Below are 20,994 nucleotides of genomic sequence, written 5' to 3' on the forward strand. Positions count from 1 at the left end.
TTGTAAATAGTGTATATTTTGTACATATTCATTGCATTCCATTGTCAGTGTAGTTCTTGCTTGTAAATAAAGCTGCATTTGCTTCCAACTGAGTTGGTCTGGCAAAGTTAATGCTGGGGGGAAACTTCAACCCACCACAACAAGACTGAAAACTACTAGTTTACTTCAGGTCCCTGAGCATAACACAGAGGGTCATCTATTTGAAACGTAATAACCTGTGAAGCAGAGAAGGCTGATTGAATGACCTCTATTTTCTAGAAAACTAAAAACCAACTGTACATACACAAGATGATAGCATTTGCTTCAGCTTAACAAACATACATACATCAGGAATGTCAGTATGTCATTATTAAGATAACTACATGAACCCTTTGCTCTAACAGTACTGTAGAGTTGCAACATTTTGAAGAGTTATGTTAAGCTCTCAAGTTACCTAAAGCTTTAGTTCAAGGAGATCTGGCAGAATACAATACTTTCTAGTAAACTATGTTTCATGTAAATCCAGGAGAAAACTGTGAGATGGATCACTTTTAAAAGTCAATGCCCATTAAAAAAAACCTCCTCTTTAATTATAGTTAGCCTAAAATACTGTGACCACTAATGCTCAGTTCTAGTGTCTATGTAAGTCTCCACTAAGGCATGATGACACATTGCTGTACTAGCAGGGAAATCCTAATTTGTTCCTTTTGTTAAGAAACATTACTTCTTATATAAATTTTACATGTATGCAGAGAAAATACAATTTTTTTTTTTCTAATTGCCCAAAGTAATCTCCTTTAGATCAACCAGAATTCACTGAACAGGCAGAATGTAATGATCAAACTACCCAGATAATGAGCACACATGCCAGTAGGTCACATAGTAAGCATAAAGTAAAACAAACTTCAGGAAAAAAAAGTCATTAAAGGCTGAGAAGTCATTAGCCTTTGGCTTTCTCTGTTACATGATACTGCTTCTACCTTGGAATTATTAGTATTCAGCATTATGACTGAATGTTGTTAGCAGCTGTTCTGAGTCCAAAGTGTCAGGAACAGGACACCTGCCTACACCACCCAGCTCCCCAGGCACAATTTTCATCAATTTATTTGGGTCTTCTGGTTTTGCTTTCCTTTTTATTAACCTTATTATATTTTGTCTATTCATTTTCTTGGCCTACAATGTTTTTCATGGAACTCTGTCACAATCATTCCAACTTCTCAGCTTACGGACAAGAATTATTTCCACACTCAAAATTAAGCAGGACTGTAAAATTAGAGCTGAGAGCCTGCAACAGTCCTGCCTTTGGCTTCTCTACTACAACTGATAAAGGTAAAATGTTTACCAGCTTATGTCTGAATTGGCTGTTACTTTCAGCATGGATGAAATCTGACAGGAGTAATCAGGTTCTAAAAACCATTTCTTCAACTCTAGCAGGCAAGAACAATTTTTTTTTTTACATTTCAATTTTTTTTTCTCTTGGAGACTGAAGATTAAATATACCTTTTAAGTAAGGAGGAGAAGGAGAGAATACAGTGTATATGTAGATGAAAAGCAGTTGAGAATGAATCCTATTACATACCATCATCTTTTTATGATCCGGAAATTCAAGGCCAAAATAGTCGCCTTCAACAAGGTTCAGGTGGTTGCAAACAGCATCATGCAACACTTTCCCTGGAGCTCTTTGCTGTAAGAAGAAAACAAAGCCTAGGGTTACAAAGATGTTTTTAATTAGTGGCGAGAAAATTATTGTGCTAAGAAATCATCCAGCAAACAACACTGTCAAAACAGTTTATAAAATCAGTGGATATTCCAACCATACCCACAGGGCGGTTTACAACAATAACACCAGTTTTAAAGCTACAGAAAATACTCATCCATCCCTGGATGGCAGCTCAGAATCTATCTTTGAAGCATTTTTATTGTTGAGGGAAAATACCATGAAATAGAAGAGATAGAAGAGGAGGATATGGGTTATAGATTTCTTGTGTCTGCCAAGGCTTATTTCTACAGTGAATTTCACAAGATAACCATCTCATCCCTATGGACCTTCAAGCTGTGGCAGACGGTGCAATGCACATCTGTATACAACACACTGAAACCAAAATGTTCACTGACAGGCCTGTCATACTAAACAAGAGTCTTGAGGGTTTGGTAGACACCACTTGGTACACAACAGGCTCAAGATCTGGGTTCTGATTTCATATGGTCCTGTCCTGAGCCTCCTGCTGTGAGGCACTGAGGCCTCAAGGCTCATCTGTGCTACTGGAACAGAATTGTTGAGCAATTTGCAGGAGTCAACAGCAAGCATTTCCTTCCACACATTGAAAGCCTTCCCTCTACAAGGACCAGATGTTCTAGTCCAATATTAGCTCTCAGAGCAGCCGCTTTGCTCATTGTAAGGATTCTTTTCATCAGTCTATCAGTTAAATCCACACCTGCAGCAAATGCTGTAAATTACAGATCACCAGCATGTCTTCAGCAAAAATCACTGTTCCTGTATAAAAAGGGCAATCACTGAAATCAAATGTTTTTGTTCCCTGCACAAATGTACCTATTTTAACTCAAGAGGCCCTGAAACAGAGATCTCCACTCACTTCAAAACAATAATAACCTACTGAACTGCACAGACTCCTCTATTACAAGAGACCCATCACACCCCAGACAAGTACCTTTGCACTCAACCTACAAATTGTCCCTTTCCCTTTCTGCCCAGTAAATAATTACTACAGCAAAGTAAAAAGGTAATAACAGAGCAAAGAAAAGAAAACCATTAGAGGTGGGCAGTTTGGCTGACCTGGCTCAAACAAGAGACTGAGCCCATCTCCCAGCATCTCCAGGAAGTGCCCATACCACAGTCTAGCAGGCAGTTGGCCCAATCCCACCTCCTCCCAAATGTGTCACTACACAGTTCGGTTTCTGTTTCAACTGGGATACAAAAAAATTAATCCCCCCTTTTTTTTTCTGCCTAGGGTAATACTAGATTTTCAGCCACAACCCAAAGTACAAAGCATTTTCCCACAAGCAATTTATCTAATACTATCTAATACAAATTGTCAAAAGCAAATATACAGTAGCAGGGTTTACACCAGGCAAATTATAAGGATGATGTTTTTCTAGGGAAGGCTCTGAATATATGTGCCACCAGAGTGGCGCTATCACCCTGTGATGCAGGACACAATGACCAAACCTTTCAGCGCTGGCTGGTTTTGAAAGTCAGAAGGGAACAGCCAGCCTCACCCCCCAAGGAACTTGCTGAGCAGGTTTTTGCCCAACATACTCCCAGTGCCTTTAACAGACCTATGCCACCAGGAAACAGTGCACACTTAGATTATTTTATTAACTGTTTGTTAATGTTAGCAACAAATATTAGCCTCATAAAAAATGTCAGAAAAACACATCAGGAACAATTGCAGACAGAAATACTAGGGGTTTTTTAAGCATTCATCTTAACCAGACTTGCAGTATCTAAAATAATTCATACTAAAATACCAATTAAGAGGACACAGAGAAGGTAAGGAAAAAAATATGTCTGCTTTTCTAGACAGAACACTTTCGATCTGATAGAATAGAATAGAATAGAATAGAATAGAATAGAATAGAATAGAATAGAATAGAATAGAATAGAATAGAATAGAATAGAACAGAACAGAATAGGACCAGACCAGACCAGGTTGGAAAAGACCTTCAAAATCATCAAGTCCAACCTCTCACCCAACACTATGGAATCAACTAGACCATGGCACCAAGCACCTCATCCAGACTCTTCCTAAGCACCTCAAGTGATGGTGAATCCACCACCTCCCTGGGCAGCACATTCCAATGGCCAATCACTCTTTCTGTGAAGAATTTCTTCCTAACATCCAGCATAAACCTCCCCTGGTACAGCTTGAGATTGTGTCCTCTTGTTCTGGTGCTGGTTGCTTGGGAGAAGAGACCAATCCCCACCTGGCTACAACCTCCCTTCAGGTTGTTGTAGACAGCAATAAGGGGTGCCCTGAGCCTCCTCTTCTCCAGGCTAATCAACCCCAGCTCCCTCAGCCTCTCCTCATAGGGCTTGTGCTCCAAACCCTTCCTCAGCTTTGTTGCCCTTCTCTGGACATGTTCCAGTAACTCAACTGGATGCAGGACTCAAGGTGTGGCCTAACCAGTGCTGAGTCCAGGGGCACAATGACTTCCCTGCTCCTGCCGGCCATACTATTCTTGATACAGACCAGGATGCCATTGGCCTTCTTGGCCACCTGGGCACACTGCTGGCTCATGATCAGCCTACTATTGACCAGTACCCCCAGGTCCCTCTCTGCCTGGCCACTTTTCATCCATTCTGACCCCAGCCTGTAGTACTGCATGGGGTTGTCGTGGGCAGTGTGTAGAACCTGGCACTTGGATGTGTTAAATCTCATGCCGTTGGACTCTGCCCATCTGTCCAGCCTGTCAAGGTCCCTCTGCAGAGCTCTCTTACCCTCTAACAGATCAACTCCTGCCCCCAGCACGGTGTCATCTGCGAATTTACTGATGATGGACTCAATCCCCTCGTCCAGATCATCAATAAATATATTGATGAGGATGGGGCCCAGCACTGATCCCTGGGGGACACCACTAGTGACTGGCTGCCAGCTGGATGTGGCACCATTCACCACCACTCTCTGGGCTTGGCACCATGCAAGTCTCAAGTGCAAATATATTTGGATACACTCATTTCACATTTTCTAGTTCATTAAACTGAAAGCATCCCAAATGACCACCGTCCAGCCTCCAGATCTAGCATTCCTTCCGCTGTGGAGGCATATTCAAGTACATATCGTCCCTTAATGAAAGAGCTTCCCAGTAAGTTCATTTTATTGGAAGCAACAAAATACTATTTAAAAGACATTCAAATGAGTGTAATAATGATATTGCTTACTGCTGCAAAAATATACCCACAAATGACTTAGAAAGTTCAGGAAAATGCTCCTGCTTTCAGACTAGTGTCAGGCCTCCACAGCTTGGATGGGGCTGAAAAAGAGCAGAAGGATGTGTTTATCAGCCACCCTCACAGAAAGAGTCATAGGATATTTATTCACCCTCAACCAGAATCATAGTATCATAGTATCAGTCAGGGTTGGAAGGGACCACAAGGATCATCTAGTTCCAACCCCCCTGCCATGAGCAGGGACACCCCACACTAGATCAGCCTGGCCAGAGCCTCATCCAGCCTGGGCTTAAACACCTCCAGGGACAGGGCCTCAACCACCTCCCTGGACAAACCATTCCAGGGCTTCACCACTCTCATGGGGAAGAAGCTCCTCCTCACATCCAGCCTGAATCTCCCCACCTCCAGCTTCATTCCATTCCCCCTAGTCCTATCACTACCTGAGATCCTGAGAAGTCCTTTCCCAGCCTTCCTGTAGGCCCCCTTCAGAAGGCCACAATTAGGTCACCTCAGAGCCTTCTCTTCTCCAGACTGTACAGCCCCAACTCCTTCAGTCTGTCCTCATAGGAGAGGTGCTCCAGCCCTCTGATCATCCTTGTGGCCCTTCTCTGGACACGCTCCAGCACCTCCACATCCCTCTTGTAATAGGGGCTCCAGAACTGGACACAGTACTCCAGGTAGGGTCTCACCAGAGCTGAGTAGAGGGGGAGGATCACCTCCCTTGACCTGCTGGCCACACTTCTCCTGATGCAGCCCAGGATCTGATTGGCTTTGCGGGCTGCAAGTGCACATTGAGAGCTCATGTTGAGCTTTTTGTCCACCAGCACCCCCAAGTCTCTCTCCTCAGCGCTGCTTTCCAGCCAGTCACTGCCCAGCCTGGATTTGTGCCTGGGATTGCCTCGACCCAGATGCAGGACCCTGCACTTGCTCTTGTTGAACTTCATGAGGTTGGCTTGTGCCCACCTCTCCAGCCTGTCAAGGTCCCTCTGGATGGCCTCCCTTCCCTCCAGCGTGTCTGCTGCACCACACAGCTTGGTGTCATCAGCAAACTTGCTGAGGGTGCACTCAATGCCATTGTCCACGTCACCCACAAAGGTGTTGAACAAGATAGGTCCCAGGACTGATCCCTGAGGGACTCCGCTTGTCACTGGCCTCCACTGGGACATGGAGCCATTGACAGCCACTCTTTGGGTGCGGCCATCAAGCCAGTTCCTTATCCATCTAGTGGTCCACCCATCAAACCCATGTGTCACCAGTTTGGAGACCAGGATGTGGTGTGGGACAGTGTCGAAGGCTTTGCTCAGGTCCAGGTAAACGACATCAGTTGCTCGCCCCTCAGCTATTAATTTCATCACCTGTTCATAGAAGGCCACCAGGTTGGTCAGGCAGGATTTGCCCTTGGTGAAGCCATGCTGACTGTTCCAAATCACCTCTTCACTGTCATTAGTGCCTCCAGGAGGATCTGCTCCATGATCTTTCTGGGCACAGAGGTGAGACTGACTGGCCTGGAGTTCCCTGGTTCCTCCTTCTTACCCTCTTTTGAAAATGGGAGTAATGTCTCCATAATGGAACATGCCAGCATATTCCAATGGAATAATGGAAATATGCCAGCACATGGGTCTTACTAAAGTACCTGACGGACTCCTGCCTGATGAAGACCAAACTTCATCGTTCCTCTCAAGAAACAAAGGTGTCTCTGTGAGAGTGAGAATTTTTGACCAACAGGAAAAAAGGCTGAGTCCACCACCCAAGGTTAGCTGAGGAGAGCAAGCCTGTCTGATCTCAGACCATGAGTAAAAGCATCTGATTAAAACTGCTGAGTGTTTCTATATAGTGTTTTGTGTTTTTTTTTTCCTAAAGGCATTTAGACAGCGGAACATCAGTCTTGTAGCATTTATGTCACTTAGCATTTTTTCAGGAATGTGCCTTGGTAACATGAAATGCTTCTTACTCAAGTAGTTGTAAATAAAATTATTATTCTAAGCTCATCTTAGCTTTCATCAGTCGACCTCAAAATAAAATCTGACAGTTTATTCAAGGGAAACTGTACATATAAAATCTGCTGAGATTTAGAGCCTGATGACACTCCAGTCTTGTAAGACTAGAAGAAGAAGTACAACATCCACAAAAGCAGGAACTCTCAGGTCTCACAGTGATGATGATTCAGTGCAGTTCCATGACACTGCCACTAAAACACTTAAACACAATACATTAAAATCTCAGTTTGATAGGTAAGGAAACAAACCAGCAGACACTCTGGGCAGGGCAAACAAGCTGACAGAGGAGGCATTCAGGAATGAGAGTGGCACACCAATTACATCATCTGTAGGCAACAGTTGTGTCTAACTTGAATGTAGTTACAAGGGCTGTGGGGCAACACAAGTTTTCCACACAACTTGGAAGGCATTTTCCAGCCATCAACCACGGCCCTGCTGCCATGCCTCAGACAAGTACTATACAAAGCTCATTGGCTCCAATTCCACAGCCCTGCATCTGCACCCATATTTCATGAGCCAGAGTGTGGCTGCTTTCCCTGCTCCATGCCAGTGCTGGTCTGATCTAAGGGGGCTCATGAGCTCCCCCAGTATAATTACACATGCCTGTAAGTTTGCAGGGTGGGAAAAGGCTACACTATAGACTATGCTATAGGAGGCCCTTTCCCTCCTACAGCAAGAGAGCACAGGCCCATAACATGACCATCACAAAGGCTTCACACACTAGATGACAGAAGGTCATCAATGTGGCCAAACATGGAGGACATGGGAAAGGAGAGCAAGCAGATCTATCTCTTGCTCTCCCTGAGCATCATCAAGTAAGAGCTGGCACCAGAAATTGAAAGAACCATCCCAGAGGTGAAGATCGAAGGAGGAGGACAAGGCATGCAGGTGGAATACTGACATAGAATGTGTCACAATGAAGGTTGGTGGCAAGACATACCATTTGCCACCCAGAAGCTGAGAAGCAGCTGTAGCAGGTGCTGCTTCTGTTTCTCTTGACAGACAGGTTCTTGTAAAATCAATGAAGAAATATTACAGTTCCAGGGAGCAGCTCCTCCCACCTCAAAATGCCCACCTGAGCACACTGGCAGTGAACATTTCTTTAGCAATAGAGGTGTACTCTTTTGCTCCTAGACAACAACAGGACCACACACCTGTGCTACACACTTCATTTTAGAGGAGGTGATTCCCAGATGTACTGACAGCAGGGAAGTACTATTGTTCTCCTGAGATGGTGTAGGAACCCTGTAGGAATCCTGTCTACAAATCCTGGATGCAAATCACCTTGTGGTTGTATCATGAACTGAGATATGCCCCAACAAAGGATAAAGATTCTTACTGAACTGCAGCTGCCCTGGAAATAATGGGCAGATACCACTGCTATGGATACTCTCTGGAATATGCATAAAACAAGATCATCTCCACCCATCAGGTACCCCAGAAAGTGTGGATGGTGAGACAATGGATTCACCACCTGGCCCCTGATGTGTGGGCAGGTAAATGGAGAAGGAGGAGGCAGAGCTCCGCATCCCACCCCCCCACACCCTGGTTCCTCCTGACCCCTGTACAAACACAAGGAATACATAGGAAGATTTCCTGGGGGACAATATCTGGTCAAATACCTAAGGACTGAAAAACTATATAAAAACACTTGAGCGATACTGGCAGAGCAGAGCAAAGAAAACACCACATGCTGGAAACAGCATGGGGCAACATAAAAAGAACTTGGACTCTGAAAACTCTCTCTCTCTTCCTCTGACTGATGGTAATATAGTAATATAGTCCCTTTCCTGCTCTCTCCCTCTTCTCCCTATTTCTATTTTTTCCCTTCTCTCTCTCCTTCTGTTCCATCCACTTTATTCTGTTAATAAATAGCCTTGCTGTTGATATTTTGGCCTCGTTTGTGCCTCTAATTAGATAACATGGGAATATTCAAATGAACTAAGTCTTGGACTCGATGATCTCAAAGGTCTCTTCCAACCTGGGTAATTCTATTCTATTCTATTCTATTCTATTCTATTCTATTCTATTCTATTCTATTCTATTCTATTCTATTCTATTCTATTCCATCCCATCCCCTCCCCTCCCCTCCCCTCTCTGGACCGAGACAGATGGTATTTATTTACACCAAAATAACATTATAAATTTACTGCAGTGAGAAGATAATTACAGATTCCTAGCTACACATCTTTACTGCTTAATGCATTTTGAACTGTCCTTTCATTACAGCTTTGTAAAATCACATTTTAAAAGTTGCTTTATATTTTCAGGCCACTAAGTTCTAAATTATGAATACTGCGCATTACCACATTTAGCTGCAAGCTATGAGGTACCCAGTCAAAGCAGCACGCTGTACACATTGTGCTGTCTGCTCATTATTTCAGCCCTACTCAATTCACCCTCCCTCTACTCGCACCAAAATCCAAACCAGTACATTGCTTATGATCTTCCAATGGTGAATACTTTAATAGGTTCAACAGTTCTTTCATGTTCTAGCAACCACCAATCATTGTAAAAAAAATATCTCCCTTTACATATTTAGGCCATTCTTTGGTAAAGCTGGCAATAGAGATTTTTTTTTTTTAAAGAAAAGGAAAAAAAAAAAAAGGTGCATAGCAATATCTGGAAGATATCCAGGACTTTAAAAGAAGTGAGTTTGGACACATTTTCCCACCCTCCAGTTAATTTACTAATTACATAGCACTAACTGTCTATCTAGAAATGTCTGTTTAGCACCAAATAGTGATTTTACTTTTTTAAAATCTGTTCAGCCAACTACTCTTAGATGCTCGACTGAACACTTTTTTTTCTTTTTTCATTTGTGTGTTTTCACATTACTGATCAGTAATACCAGGTAAAAAAAAAATAAATCACCATTAAAAGAAAAAAAATCTCAAAAAAACCCCCCCAAACCACCACAATCACACAATATCCCCATTCTAATAAACCACACAAACCCCCCAACAAATAACATAAGAACTTTCTCTGAAACATTTAAGTCCCATCAGTGTTTTGGTTAAACTAAGAGATAGTTTCATATGGAAGCATGGACACATTATTTTCCTTCCCTTATTTCCCAAGACTGACGCAAATGGATCAGAAGAAAAGCTGCTGAGGAAAGAAAATAATTCACAGTCTCACCAAGCTTGGAAGAGACCTCAAAGATCATCAAGTCCAAGCTATCACCCAAGACCTCACGACTAGACCATGGCACCAAGTGCCACGTCCAATCTCCTCTTGAACACCTCCAGGGACGGTGACTCCACCACCTCCCTGGGCAGCACATTCCAATGACAAACGACTCTCAGTGAATAACTTTCTCCTCACCTTGAGCCTAAACTTCCCCTGGCGCAGCTTGAGACTGTGTCCCCTTGTTCTGGTGCTGGTTGCCTGGGAGAAGAGACCAACTCCCTCCTGCCTACAACCTCCCTTCAGGTAGTTGTAGAGGGCAATGAGGTCTCCCCTGAGCCTCCTCTTCTCCAGACTAAACAATCCCAGCTCCCTCAGCCTCTCCTCACAGGGTTTGTGCTCAAGGCCTCTCACCAGCCTCGTTGCCCTTTATGTTTATCTAAAAGGAATAGGTACACTCATCATTCACACCTCTTACAACATAAAGGAAAATATTTCTTCCCCATTGCTAATGCCTTGTTCCTATCACACTTTGGGCGCTCAAAAATGAGATGTGACAATTTGGTCTTGTCAAATATTTTACAAATACTTACATATTTTATTGCACAAAGCTTAAACACAAAGTTTAAAATTTGATGTGTTCCTTTGCAGGGAGACACACAAAAATCCCCCCTTGTACTTCAGTCTGATTCCCAAATTATTTTTATACTCCAGTTTAACAGCTGCATGGAAACGATAGTGAAAACTTTATCCAGTATTTTCATTACTACTTCTGAAGTCACACAGAGTCATAATCAATACTAAAAATAACAACCCCACATTCTTAACAGCATAACTTTTCTCAGTTATTCAAAGCTCTTTAAATTATGTATGTATCTATATCTCTGAAAGGAAAGAACACTAACCAACAAGCGTTCATGATAAGCAAATGGATTAAAAATAACCTCAAAGATGAGCTTGGGCAACAGCATTCTTAAACAATCCTGCCAGAAAGTTATACTTCAAAGGAGACTGGAAAACTACTCACAGGAGAACAATGTTGTCAGTATCCACAGACAAATTTAATGTTTCAAACAGTTCTTTCTGTCATAAAATGAACCGCGTAACTCATATTTAGCAAAAGCCTGTTGCTCGAAGGCTGGGATTAAAAGCAAAAAGCATTGGTCTGAGCACTGTTGCTCTGGAACTAACATTGCCAAGATTTTTCAATGTCCTCTGCCCTTTTTCTCCTCCCGTCCCTTTCAAAGCATAGTTGTTAATCCTATAGGAAGGATTAGATTACTATAAAAATAGCTTTAGACCATAAAGATAGCTCTTACACCTGGGCTTACTAGTTTTCACTTTGCTGTTCAGCTTAGACTGGGTAGTTAGGAAGTGTTGTAGGAAGCCTGATTCGTTACCTCTACACACCAGGTGAAAGCAAAGAGAAGAGACATCTTTAAACAGAGCAGCCACACTCTCCAACCACTACTTGGGAGCATGCAGATCTCCACTGTATACCTACAGACCCCAGGTAATTGCCGCATTCAGAAGGATGGTTTAGAAGAGGCAAATTTTCATGATAACCTACAGGCACCTCATTCCCTTTAAGATATTTTCTGTTTTGATGTTGCTGAAGGCCCCACTCCTGGCATGTATCCCACATGCTTTTGCACACACTGCACACGCCATCAAAGGCAGGATTGAGGCCAAATGCAGTAACAGAGTAAGTCTCTTAACTGCCTAAAACCGGGCGATTGATCATCTGCTGTGTGTGTACAATAGGACTATTTAGTGTCCTTTTCTTTCAAGATTTTAGTGGACTGCTTTCCTACTTTACACTCACCACGTAAGCTTATTCCCTTTAATGCCTGTGCTTGCCTTCTGTAGTCTCTGATGTACAGTTTAACCCTCCAGTTTATTTTGTTGGCAGTGTTGGCAGTACTGTCTTTTTCAACAGTGTGATTAAGATATTGTGCTTCTCACTTCTTGCATGTTTTGCCCCAAATATCTACCCTAAAAAAAACACACCACATCAGCAAAGTTACCTCTTTTCCCCCCCACCTATCAGCTACAACAAACAAAACAACTTCAAAACTTGATATTTTAGGTATGCGATTGTTAATAGCAATTAAAAAAAGAACCCACATAGATACAATTATTGAAGCAAAATTACAAGGAAATTAATTTTAATAACCATCTCATTCACTTCAGCTTCTAGCATAGTGTCCAAAAGAAACTTGCAATTTTCTACATTTCAAAATATGCAGTTATTGTAACTATGCTCTTGGATTTCTTATCACAACAAACTGGCTTATATACAAATATTTTCTAAAATGGGCAAAAGCAGAATAAACTTTATTTAGAATAAACCAAACCAGGTTGGAAGAGACCTTCAAGATCATCGCGTCCAACCCATCAACCAATCCAACCCACCCAAACAGCTAACCCATGGCACCAAGCACCCTATCAAGTCTCCTCCTGAACACCTCCAATGACGGCAACTCCACCACCTCCCTGGGCAGCCCATTCCAATGGGCAATCACTCTTTCCGTATAGAACTTCTTCCTAATATCCAACCTGAACCTCCCCTGGCGCAGCCTGAGACTGTGTCCTCTTGTTCTGGTACTGGCTGCCTGGGAGAAGAGACCATCAGCTGCCTGTCTACAACCTCCCTTCAGGTAGTTGTAGAGAGTGAAAGATTGCTCTGACTAGACTTTAAACTCCCTTCCAGTGCCCCAAGTCAACTTTATTAGAAATAGCCAAGAGTAAAATTTGGGTGAAAATTAAACACTCATAAAGAAAAGAGGTATCTAAACAATTCCCTTTAATAGTTGTGCAAGTGTAGAATGAATAAAGAAAAAAAATATCGTCTTGGAAAGCTAATGTAAAGTTTTATGATGAGGCTATTTTCAGTAATGCTTGGTTAAATTTTTGCTTACAGCAGAGTCAGACTAATACACAATTCAGCTGCAGTAAATTCTCAGGTAACCATACATCATAATTACAGTACAGTAAAGCAAATGGAATTGGAAGCTCTGTTTGGTCTCTTTTCACTTGGCTCAAAATCAGAGCTCTGAAACCTAATGAGCAAATGCTACCCACCATGTATTATGTATGCAATTTCAATGTGCAAGAGAGGAAATATAAGATGAGAGGAGATGGGCTGGGTACCTTCAGAAGTAAGCCTTTTATTCCACAGGGCAGCCTGTCATCCTCAAGTGTAATGCTCCAATCATTTTATTTCTTTGCAGTTCTACCAAATGGAAACTGATATTAATTCTGATTGCATTTCCCACCTTTAAATTACTCATATGTCTAGTTGACAAGGAGTTTGTTAATGCAGAGCCGGCAGCAGCTACCACGAAGCTAGTAGAGCCATATGTATGGAAGAAGAAAGGGGAATAAAGAGGCAAATTCTTGTAGCCTGGGGAATTTCCTGCTGTTATGAATATGAATTTATTGATAAGGGAAATATGACATTAAACACATTAATTATTATTTATTGACATAGAATGCCAAACCCATACTAACAGGTTCGGTGTACAGCTGTAGTATATTTACAATGGATATGTGCAGTATACAGTATTAAGCCAACCGGGGAAAGAACACTGAGAAAGACAATCTACAGCTTGTTGTGCTGTTGGTCCACTAGGGGCAGACTCGACAGGAACCTTGATAAATCGGCAGCAGTCATAGGGATAGAACCTTTACAAAGAGGCTTTATAGAGAACAACCAATTCCTCACAATATTGTTTCTCCAGAATTCTTTCCAGGGCTGCAAAATAGTCCAAGTTACACAGAGCAACAGGAGCTCCCCCCATATGGAGGGGCTGCTGCTGCCGTAGATTAGCCAGTAATGGCTTCTGGGGCGCTTTTGGTTGCCGGCAGGGTTGTCTCACTGTCCCAGTGTCCGGGCTGGCTGCGGCAGGATGGCAGGCAGCTCTCAAAGCTTCCCAGGGTTTGCAGGATGTCTCAAGGTTTCAAGCTGTCGACAACAGCCTGTCTCTCTTGACTCTTTGCTGTGAGGTCTGGGTTTCAGAAGCAGGCGCTTAAGCTGGAAGCAACATTGTTGCAGGGGGACAGTTTCCGGGGTCAAGGCTCACCTGGCCTTTGTCCCTTCTGCCCGGCAAGATACTTCTGTCTGCTCCTGGGCTTTTACCTCGCAAAGAGGCTGACTATGGTGTTTCAGTGCAGCTTACATGAAGGGGCTTGTGTCTTTCTAGGTAAACTGAGGCATGGCAAAGATTCTGAGTTGCAAGGCTCGTGGCTTCTCTTCTCGGATCTTAGGCAAGACAGCACAGAGCACTTGTTTACAATCTGGCTTTGCTTTTATCGTTTGCCCGACAATCAATTTAGCCAATTGGCAACCAATAGAATGGGATTTTGCTGGGCCGTGGCCGTATAAGGTAAAGTCATAAGCCTAGTCTAGACGAAGCATGGGCAGTGCCTGTTTACTACGAAGGGAGGACACATCCCTGTTGACCAGGCTTTCTGCCACATGGGTTCTTTGTCTTTTTCCCAAGTTCCCTGGACCCCTGCAGGAAGGAGTGGGTTGTAGGGAGGGAATCATGCCTGGACATGCCAAGACTTGTTCTGGGTTTGTGTTGGGCCCATTTGGCCCTACCACCACACCTGCATGGGTAGCTGTAGGGACAAAATCCCACAGGAGAATTTCTTTTGTACATCCATCCCACTCTCATCAATGCCAAAGGAAATCTGCAACTTCTCACTAGCTAAACACTGCAACCTCTATGGGCCAACAACACATTCAGCCTTTGGTCACTGTAGTCTGAGCATACATATGTGTATTACACAATCTTATTCATGGTGAAAAGCATTAACAAAAAACCTCATCATTAGTTTTCTGATTGACTGGTTCCTGCATTTACAGCATTTTAAGTAGCTGACATCTAACTCTCAGCTAGGAAGTACAACTGACCTTGTCTTAATTTTTCTATACCAATTTAAAAATAAACTACTTTTTTGAGACATATGCACCTACAAAATCACTTTATCAAATTAAAAGGGATGTTCTGACTCTTCTGCTAATCAATTAGGTTGAAAAACTTCGTCTGCCTAACAACAAGAAATTATCCCAAAGGGGGACAATGCATGCCTTCATATAAAATGCAAAAAAACCCAAGCTAACTAGTCCTGAAAAAAGCAACAACTACAAACCTTGTTTCTTGTAGCACAACCATTACTGCTAAATTCCTTCAGACAGATGTAAAATATTTGTGGGAAATCAGTGGTGGCCAAGTGAGCCTTTTAAGTAACTGTTTAAGGCTGCAAAATTTCACACTGCAACCATTCAGTTCTTGGAGACTTCCAGCAGGAGACACTTGCCAGAGCCACTATTGCTAAAATCAAATCACTTTTCTTGAACATTTTTTCCAATGCAGAGTGTGGATGAGAAAAATGAGGCATTAAAAGAACAATGAGAAAGTATACCAAAAATATGTCATCTTACTCCTTAAATTAGCTCCTGCAAATGCAGAGTTGTGTCTGTCTAATTTTACTATCGAAACAAACAAGCAAACAAAAAGTGGTTTGTGGCTGTTCTATATGCCCTTAACAAGGCCAACATCCTCTGCTGAAAGAGATTGTGTTCCTTTCTGAAGAGTATCATTGGTACAACATTTTCCAGCTTCAGAGACTTGACACTGAATGGTGATGACTTGCAAGAGCCGGAGCCAGCCGTCATGAACTTCAGATCTTGGGAGTCAGTTGCAGGGCAGATGCATTAAACAGTGCTTTTCTCATGACCTGAAACAAACTGCTTTGCAAGACAGCATGTAAAAAAAAAAAAAAGAAAAAAAAAAAAAAAAAGGAAGGCAACAATACTTTTGTTCTACATGGCTTTTCTAAAACCGTGCACACACACACACACACAAAATCTGTGTCTCACTGAGAGATGCAAGAAAGAAGCCATCACAACCACACCACCAAAACCCTTAGAAGAGGCCCAAGGATGTCAGCATGCACCTCTTTAACAAAGAATTGAATTATCTATGTTTAATTGACAGCCAGGGAATATAACTGGACAGATATCTCCATCTGGGATAAGCTGCACCTCTGCCTACAGAGATGTGACCTGATGGCTACATGCACAGCATCCTGCAGTGCAGGAGCACCCGCAGCACAAGCCCAGTGTCTGCACTATGGGCACTGGCTTTGGAAAACACACCACAAGATTTGTTTCAGAAACTAGATGGGAGCTTGATGTGAAGCTGATAGAACCTAATTTTTCAGAATGTTTGCTTTATGAAAAGCTGTTTTACTGAAGATCAACCCTGGAAGCAAGTATATACCTGTCAAATAAATGTTGATATTACTTTCCCTCCCCATGAGTAAAAAAATGAATGAGTTTAACCCCTGGCCTTTGTACTATTTAGCAGCACACTGTGCTCCTTGTTTCTTGGGAAGAGCTGCAACTGGGGCTCAGAACACTCATTAAAAATACCTCAGATTGAATTTCATAGCCCACAACTTTTGAGAAAGGAATATAATGGGACCATTCAGTGCTTTCAGTGTAAATCTGCAGCGTAGCAGCCAGTGCATAATCGGGGATGGAAATCCCAATCTCCATGAGACCCCTCATCCCTTGTCTCCTACTTTACCACCCTTCTCTGTTTCAAGGCAAAAATTATCTACCTACCTACTTGAGGTTTTTTATTTGTTTGGGGGGTTTTGTTTGTTTGTTTGGTTGGTTTCTTACTTTAAGTAGTGCTTGAGAAGCAAATAAAATCATTCTACTACTCAGACCACTTTCTCCTCTGGTCTGTTTTCTTTGCCTGCTCATTTTTCCTTATTTTGTTTAGCCATAAGCAAATATTTTACTAGAGTGAAGGAGTGGGCAATTCTAAAGTCATCAAATGTGAAAACTGAGCTCTTATATGCAGGCTGGAAACATAGTCATAACACTCCATATTCTCATAAGGGAGTTATTAACTACAAAAGCACACTGAGATGCAGAGTGGTTATATACTTTTTTTATTTGGATACAGTTTAGTTTAGTCATGACTCTAGTAAAACTCTTTGAAGACAAGAAAGCATGTAAATGCAGGAACTCCAAGAACTACAACAAGAAATAAGAACCCCCCCTCAAAAACCCAAATTGAGAGACCTTAAGACAGAATACTCTGAGAGTCTGAACTGTCTTTCAAGTATGCAAAGGAAGATGCCTAAGAAAAAGAGAGAACTGTCTATACACTTAACAGGATTCGCAAGGGAAGGTATGAGCTCTATGTTTTGTGCACCACTGTAATGTGCTGCCTCTGGTGGCACATGAATTAGAGCAGAAAGAAGAAGGGGAATTGGTGTAGTGGATATTAAAATAACGGCTTCTTCTACCAACAAATTTCAGAGGCACTTCACAATCATGTAGTCAAGTCACATTTTCAAGGAAAGAAAAAACCCTCTCTTTTTTAACACAGCTATACATCTTTTCGGAAAGATCCTTGGAAGCACTTCTGCTCATTCTTTGCAGCCTCTCTGCAACTTGCAGTGTCTTCTAAGACAGCAGATGCTTTGAAAAATCCACCCATGAGTCATCCCAGGTCTCTGACAGAGAAAACTGCCTCTGGATTTCAGAAGTCTGGTGAACGGTTAAGTTAGCAAACACATAACTGTAGCAATCATTGGAGAGCACAGAGGAGTGGTGCTGGTGTGCACTGGAGAAACAGTAATTTAGACTCCAGACACTTTGGATTTTGGAATTCAAAGCTTCCAGTACTGACCCATACGTTGAGTCTACCAAAGCAGTGCACACGGTTCAGAGATTTCCTTACAGTTTCGTGGCAAGTCAGGGAAAGAAGGGATTTGTACTTGTATCTGCAAGGCATGGGGAGGTGAAGGGGGCAGAAAGGCAGTCATGACTTCTAAGCACACACAATGCTGTCTGTTAATGGGCAAAAAGCCTTTCATCGATCTTCACAGTGTTTCCTCCTGACTATGGGAAAGGTTTTACCTACACTGACCTTGGGACATTCAACTTTCACCTGATTTCCCACCTCCTCCTTTGCGTGTGTGTGTGCAAACGTCTGTGTACCTTACCGACTGCCTGTGCCTGCAGTTAACCTGCAATAATACTTCAGAGGAAAATAGCTTGCACGCTTCTGCTTCATTGCTCATTTAACCATACAGAATGTTTGAAATAGATTCCTAAGAGATCTGCTTTCTGTCACTCAGAGGCCTCAAACATCAAAGGAAAGCAACACTATGTTATTATCACAAGCACATTAACACAGTCTTTGAAACACAACTTTTATGATGACTTTTCTTTTTTTTTTTAAACATGAAGTACTGTCCGCTGTTTAAAAACATGTGTGGTACAGACTCAGTTATTGTGATTTGGGTTTTGGACAAAGTGTTAAATCTTTAGGCACAGCAGATTCACAAAGGCAAATGAGCCACTCAACGGTTTTTTTCATAAGGCCAGAGCAGAGAAGTACCATATTAGATACCACCGTGACGTAGATCAGCTTTATCAGCAACAACAGACTTCGTGGGAAACAAACCTTCTCTGTTCAAGATACATCACAGAGAAGTCATTGGGGATGTGCTAACAGAAGGCAAACATCCGGCTGACGCAATGCAACTTTTTTGACCAGATTTTCGGTCTTAGATTTTAATACCTAGAGAATATTGTGTGTAACTTTGAGAATAATGCATATAAATAACTTTATCTGCTTTGTGGGGGTGTTTTAGTGCTGAGAAACCAAGCCCTTATGTGCTTAAAGATGGCATGCATCTCATTTTAAATTTATATTTACAAATACACTTTATTTAATGTTAATATTCAGGTAATTTCCAAATTCCTGGGCTATGTAGAGGTAATATTTTAGTTTTCTTCTACAACGTAACAACATAATTGGATGTCACAAATTATTATTACTGAGATGGTATTTGAGTATATGTTTGATTGCCACAGAGTCATTAACTGTCAGGGTTTGAGCAACTTGTCAGAAACAAATTTCTCCATCTTCTGTTTTTTTAAGAGTAAATCTAAATTAGTCCCATTCTAAATATAAGCACTTAACTGAGTTGCCTAAGGCAGAAAAGTAATTTTCCCAGATTCCTGTCTGATTAACAGAGGGGAAATAAGTGCTTTCAGACTACCTGCCAGTCAACCTAAAATCTGAATCACCTGGGATGTGGTCCTTCTCCCACTTCTCAATAAACTAGAGGAACTAGAGCTGACATAAATATGCTATTGAAAGACAGTTTTACATGAATATATACTCTTTACAATATCTAAGTGAAGAAAAAAAGGCAGACTGTTCTCATTTCTTTCAAACTCTCTAATAGAAAACAAAGGGAGATAAGGCTAAGCAAATTCAGACACAAGAGAGCACACCGCTTGCTGAAGATGCCTGCAGACAAAGACTGAGTCAGTAGAAGGTTGGTTACACCAGTAGGAGCCAGAATTCAACACCATCAGCTGCTGCTTAGTTGAGAGCAACTACCCTTTCCTAGCCAGTCATGTAAGAAGAAAGGGCAATGGGCTTCTACAAAGCAGCAAGGGCCCACCTGACCAGTGCTGCACTGATGAGATTGGATTTACCGAAGTACTGAAAAGGATCAAATTAATTTTTCTCTATGAACAGTTTTAACAGAATATAGAAACCTTATGATAAACCTCAAGTATCAACAGGCACTCCTGTTATCCATGTTCTCACAAGCCCTCAAGTGAGCTTCTGGACCCACATACACACATACTTTAGTCATCTCTATCAAAATGGTGTCTTGCTACCAGCTTCAGAAATCATCTTTCTTCATCATAATTTACTTAGAGAAACTGGTCTACCCTATCAGAATGAGAACAAATCTCCACAGGGAAATAACTTCTGCATACACAAGTCCACAATGGCACTGAACCATGATTACTGATTCCATACTTGTACCAGGCCGTGCTCCTTTTTAATCACAGCGTCTCCTAATGTTTGACAAAACACCATATGACTAAAACAGGGAGAGTTAGAACCCTGATTTGCCATCAAGGAGCCAATATTATCAGTTCTTGCTTTTTTTAGACTGTAAAAATTTCTTAAATTGTTGGTAGCTTAAGGCAACCTGTCTACTCTCAAATACTGAACAAGGTCTTGACTAGGAGAACAGCATAGATAGGCTTTGCGGGATGAGACAGATATGTGGAACCATGAGTCACTGGCATCCTGCTGGTTTTTAATTCTTACCAGCTCATCAACACTCTTCAGCAGGTTCATAAAGGCTAAGCAAAGACAGTGATTTCTGAGTTGCAACAGGAGACTCCTGCAGACCATACAGTGAGGGAGCTCAGAGGGGTTGACCATCATATTCCAGGTAGGCCTAAGACCTACTTGTGACATGGGAGGTTTAGATTAGATATTATGAAACAATTATTTATTAGGAGTGATTCACCATTGGAAGAGGCTGCCCATGGAAGTGGTGGAGTCACCGTTCTTGGAAGTGTTAGAAAAACTGTGTCGACATGGTACTTTGGGACATGGTTTAGTGGGCATGGTGATGTTGGGTTGGCAGTTGGACTTGATAATAGTTTCATAGTTTCATAGTTTCATTCAGGGTTGGAAGGGACCACAAGGATCATCTAGTTCCAACCCCCCTGCCATGGCCAGGGACACCCCACACTAGATCAGGCTGGACAGAGCCTCATCCAGCCTGGGCTTAAACACCCCCAGGGACGGGGCCTCGACCACCTCCCTGGACAACCCATTCCAGGGTTTCACCACTCTCATGGTGAAGAACCTCCTCCTCACATCCAGCCTGAATCTCCCCACCTCCAGCTTCATTCCATAAACTCATAGAAGGCCACCAGGTTGGTCAGGCAGGATTTGCCCTTGGCAAAGCCATGCTGACTGTTCCCAATCACCTCTTCACTATTCTTTTGAGCGAGTAGTGACTCCAGGAGGATCTGTTCCATGATCTTTCCAGGCACAGAGGTGAGACTAACTGGCCTGTAGTTCCCTGGTTCCTCCTTCTTGCCCTTTTTGAAGATGG

General features: G+C 42.3%; 1 protein-coding gene across 6 annotated transcripts in view; it reads right to left on the reverse strand.

Moving 5' to 3' along the window:
* The window catches only part of FARP1 (FERM, ARH/RhoGEF and pleckstrin domain protein 1), a 249,282-nt gene that overhangs the window by 78,720 nt on the left and 149,568 nt on the right, over positions 1-20,994 (reverse strand). For all 6 annotated transcript variants that reach the window (XM_068166920.1, XM_068166853.1, XM_068166691.1 and 3 more), the window contains exon 3: positions 1,559-1,663. In XM_068166920.1, the coding sequence (XP_068023021.1) occupies positions 1,559-1,663 (105 nt within the window). The remainder of the gene's footprint in view (positions 1-1,558; positions 1,664-20,994) is intronic.

The sequence above is a fragment of the Melanerpes formicivorus genome, unplaced genomic scaffold, assembly GCF_026170545.1.
Source record: "Melanerpes formicivorus ecotype bairdi unplaced genomic scaffold, bMelFor1.0.p_v2 SCAF_1, whole genome shotgun sequence".
Lineage (NCBI taxonomy): Eukaryota > Metazoa > Chordata > Aves > Piciformes > Picidae > Melanerpes > Melanerpes formicivorus.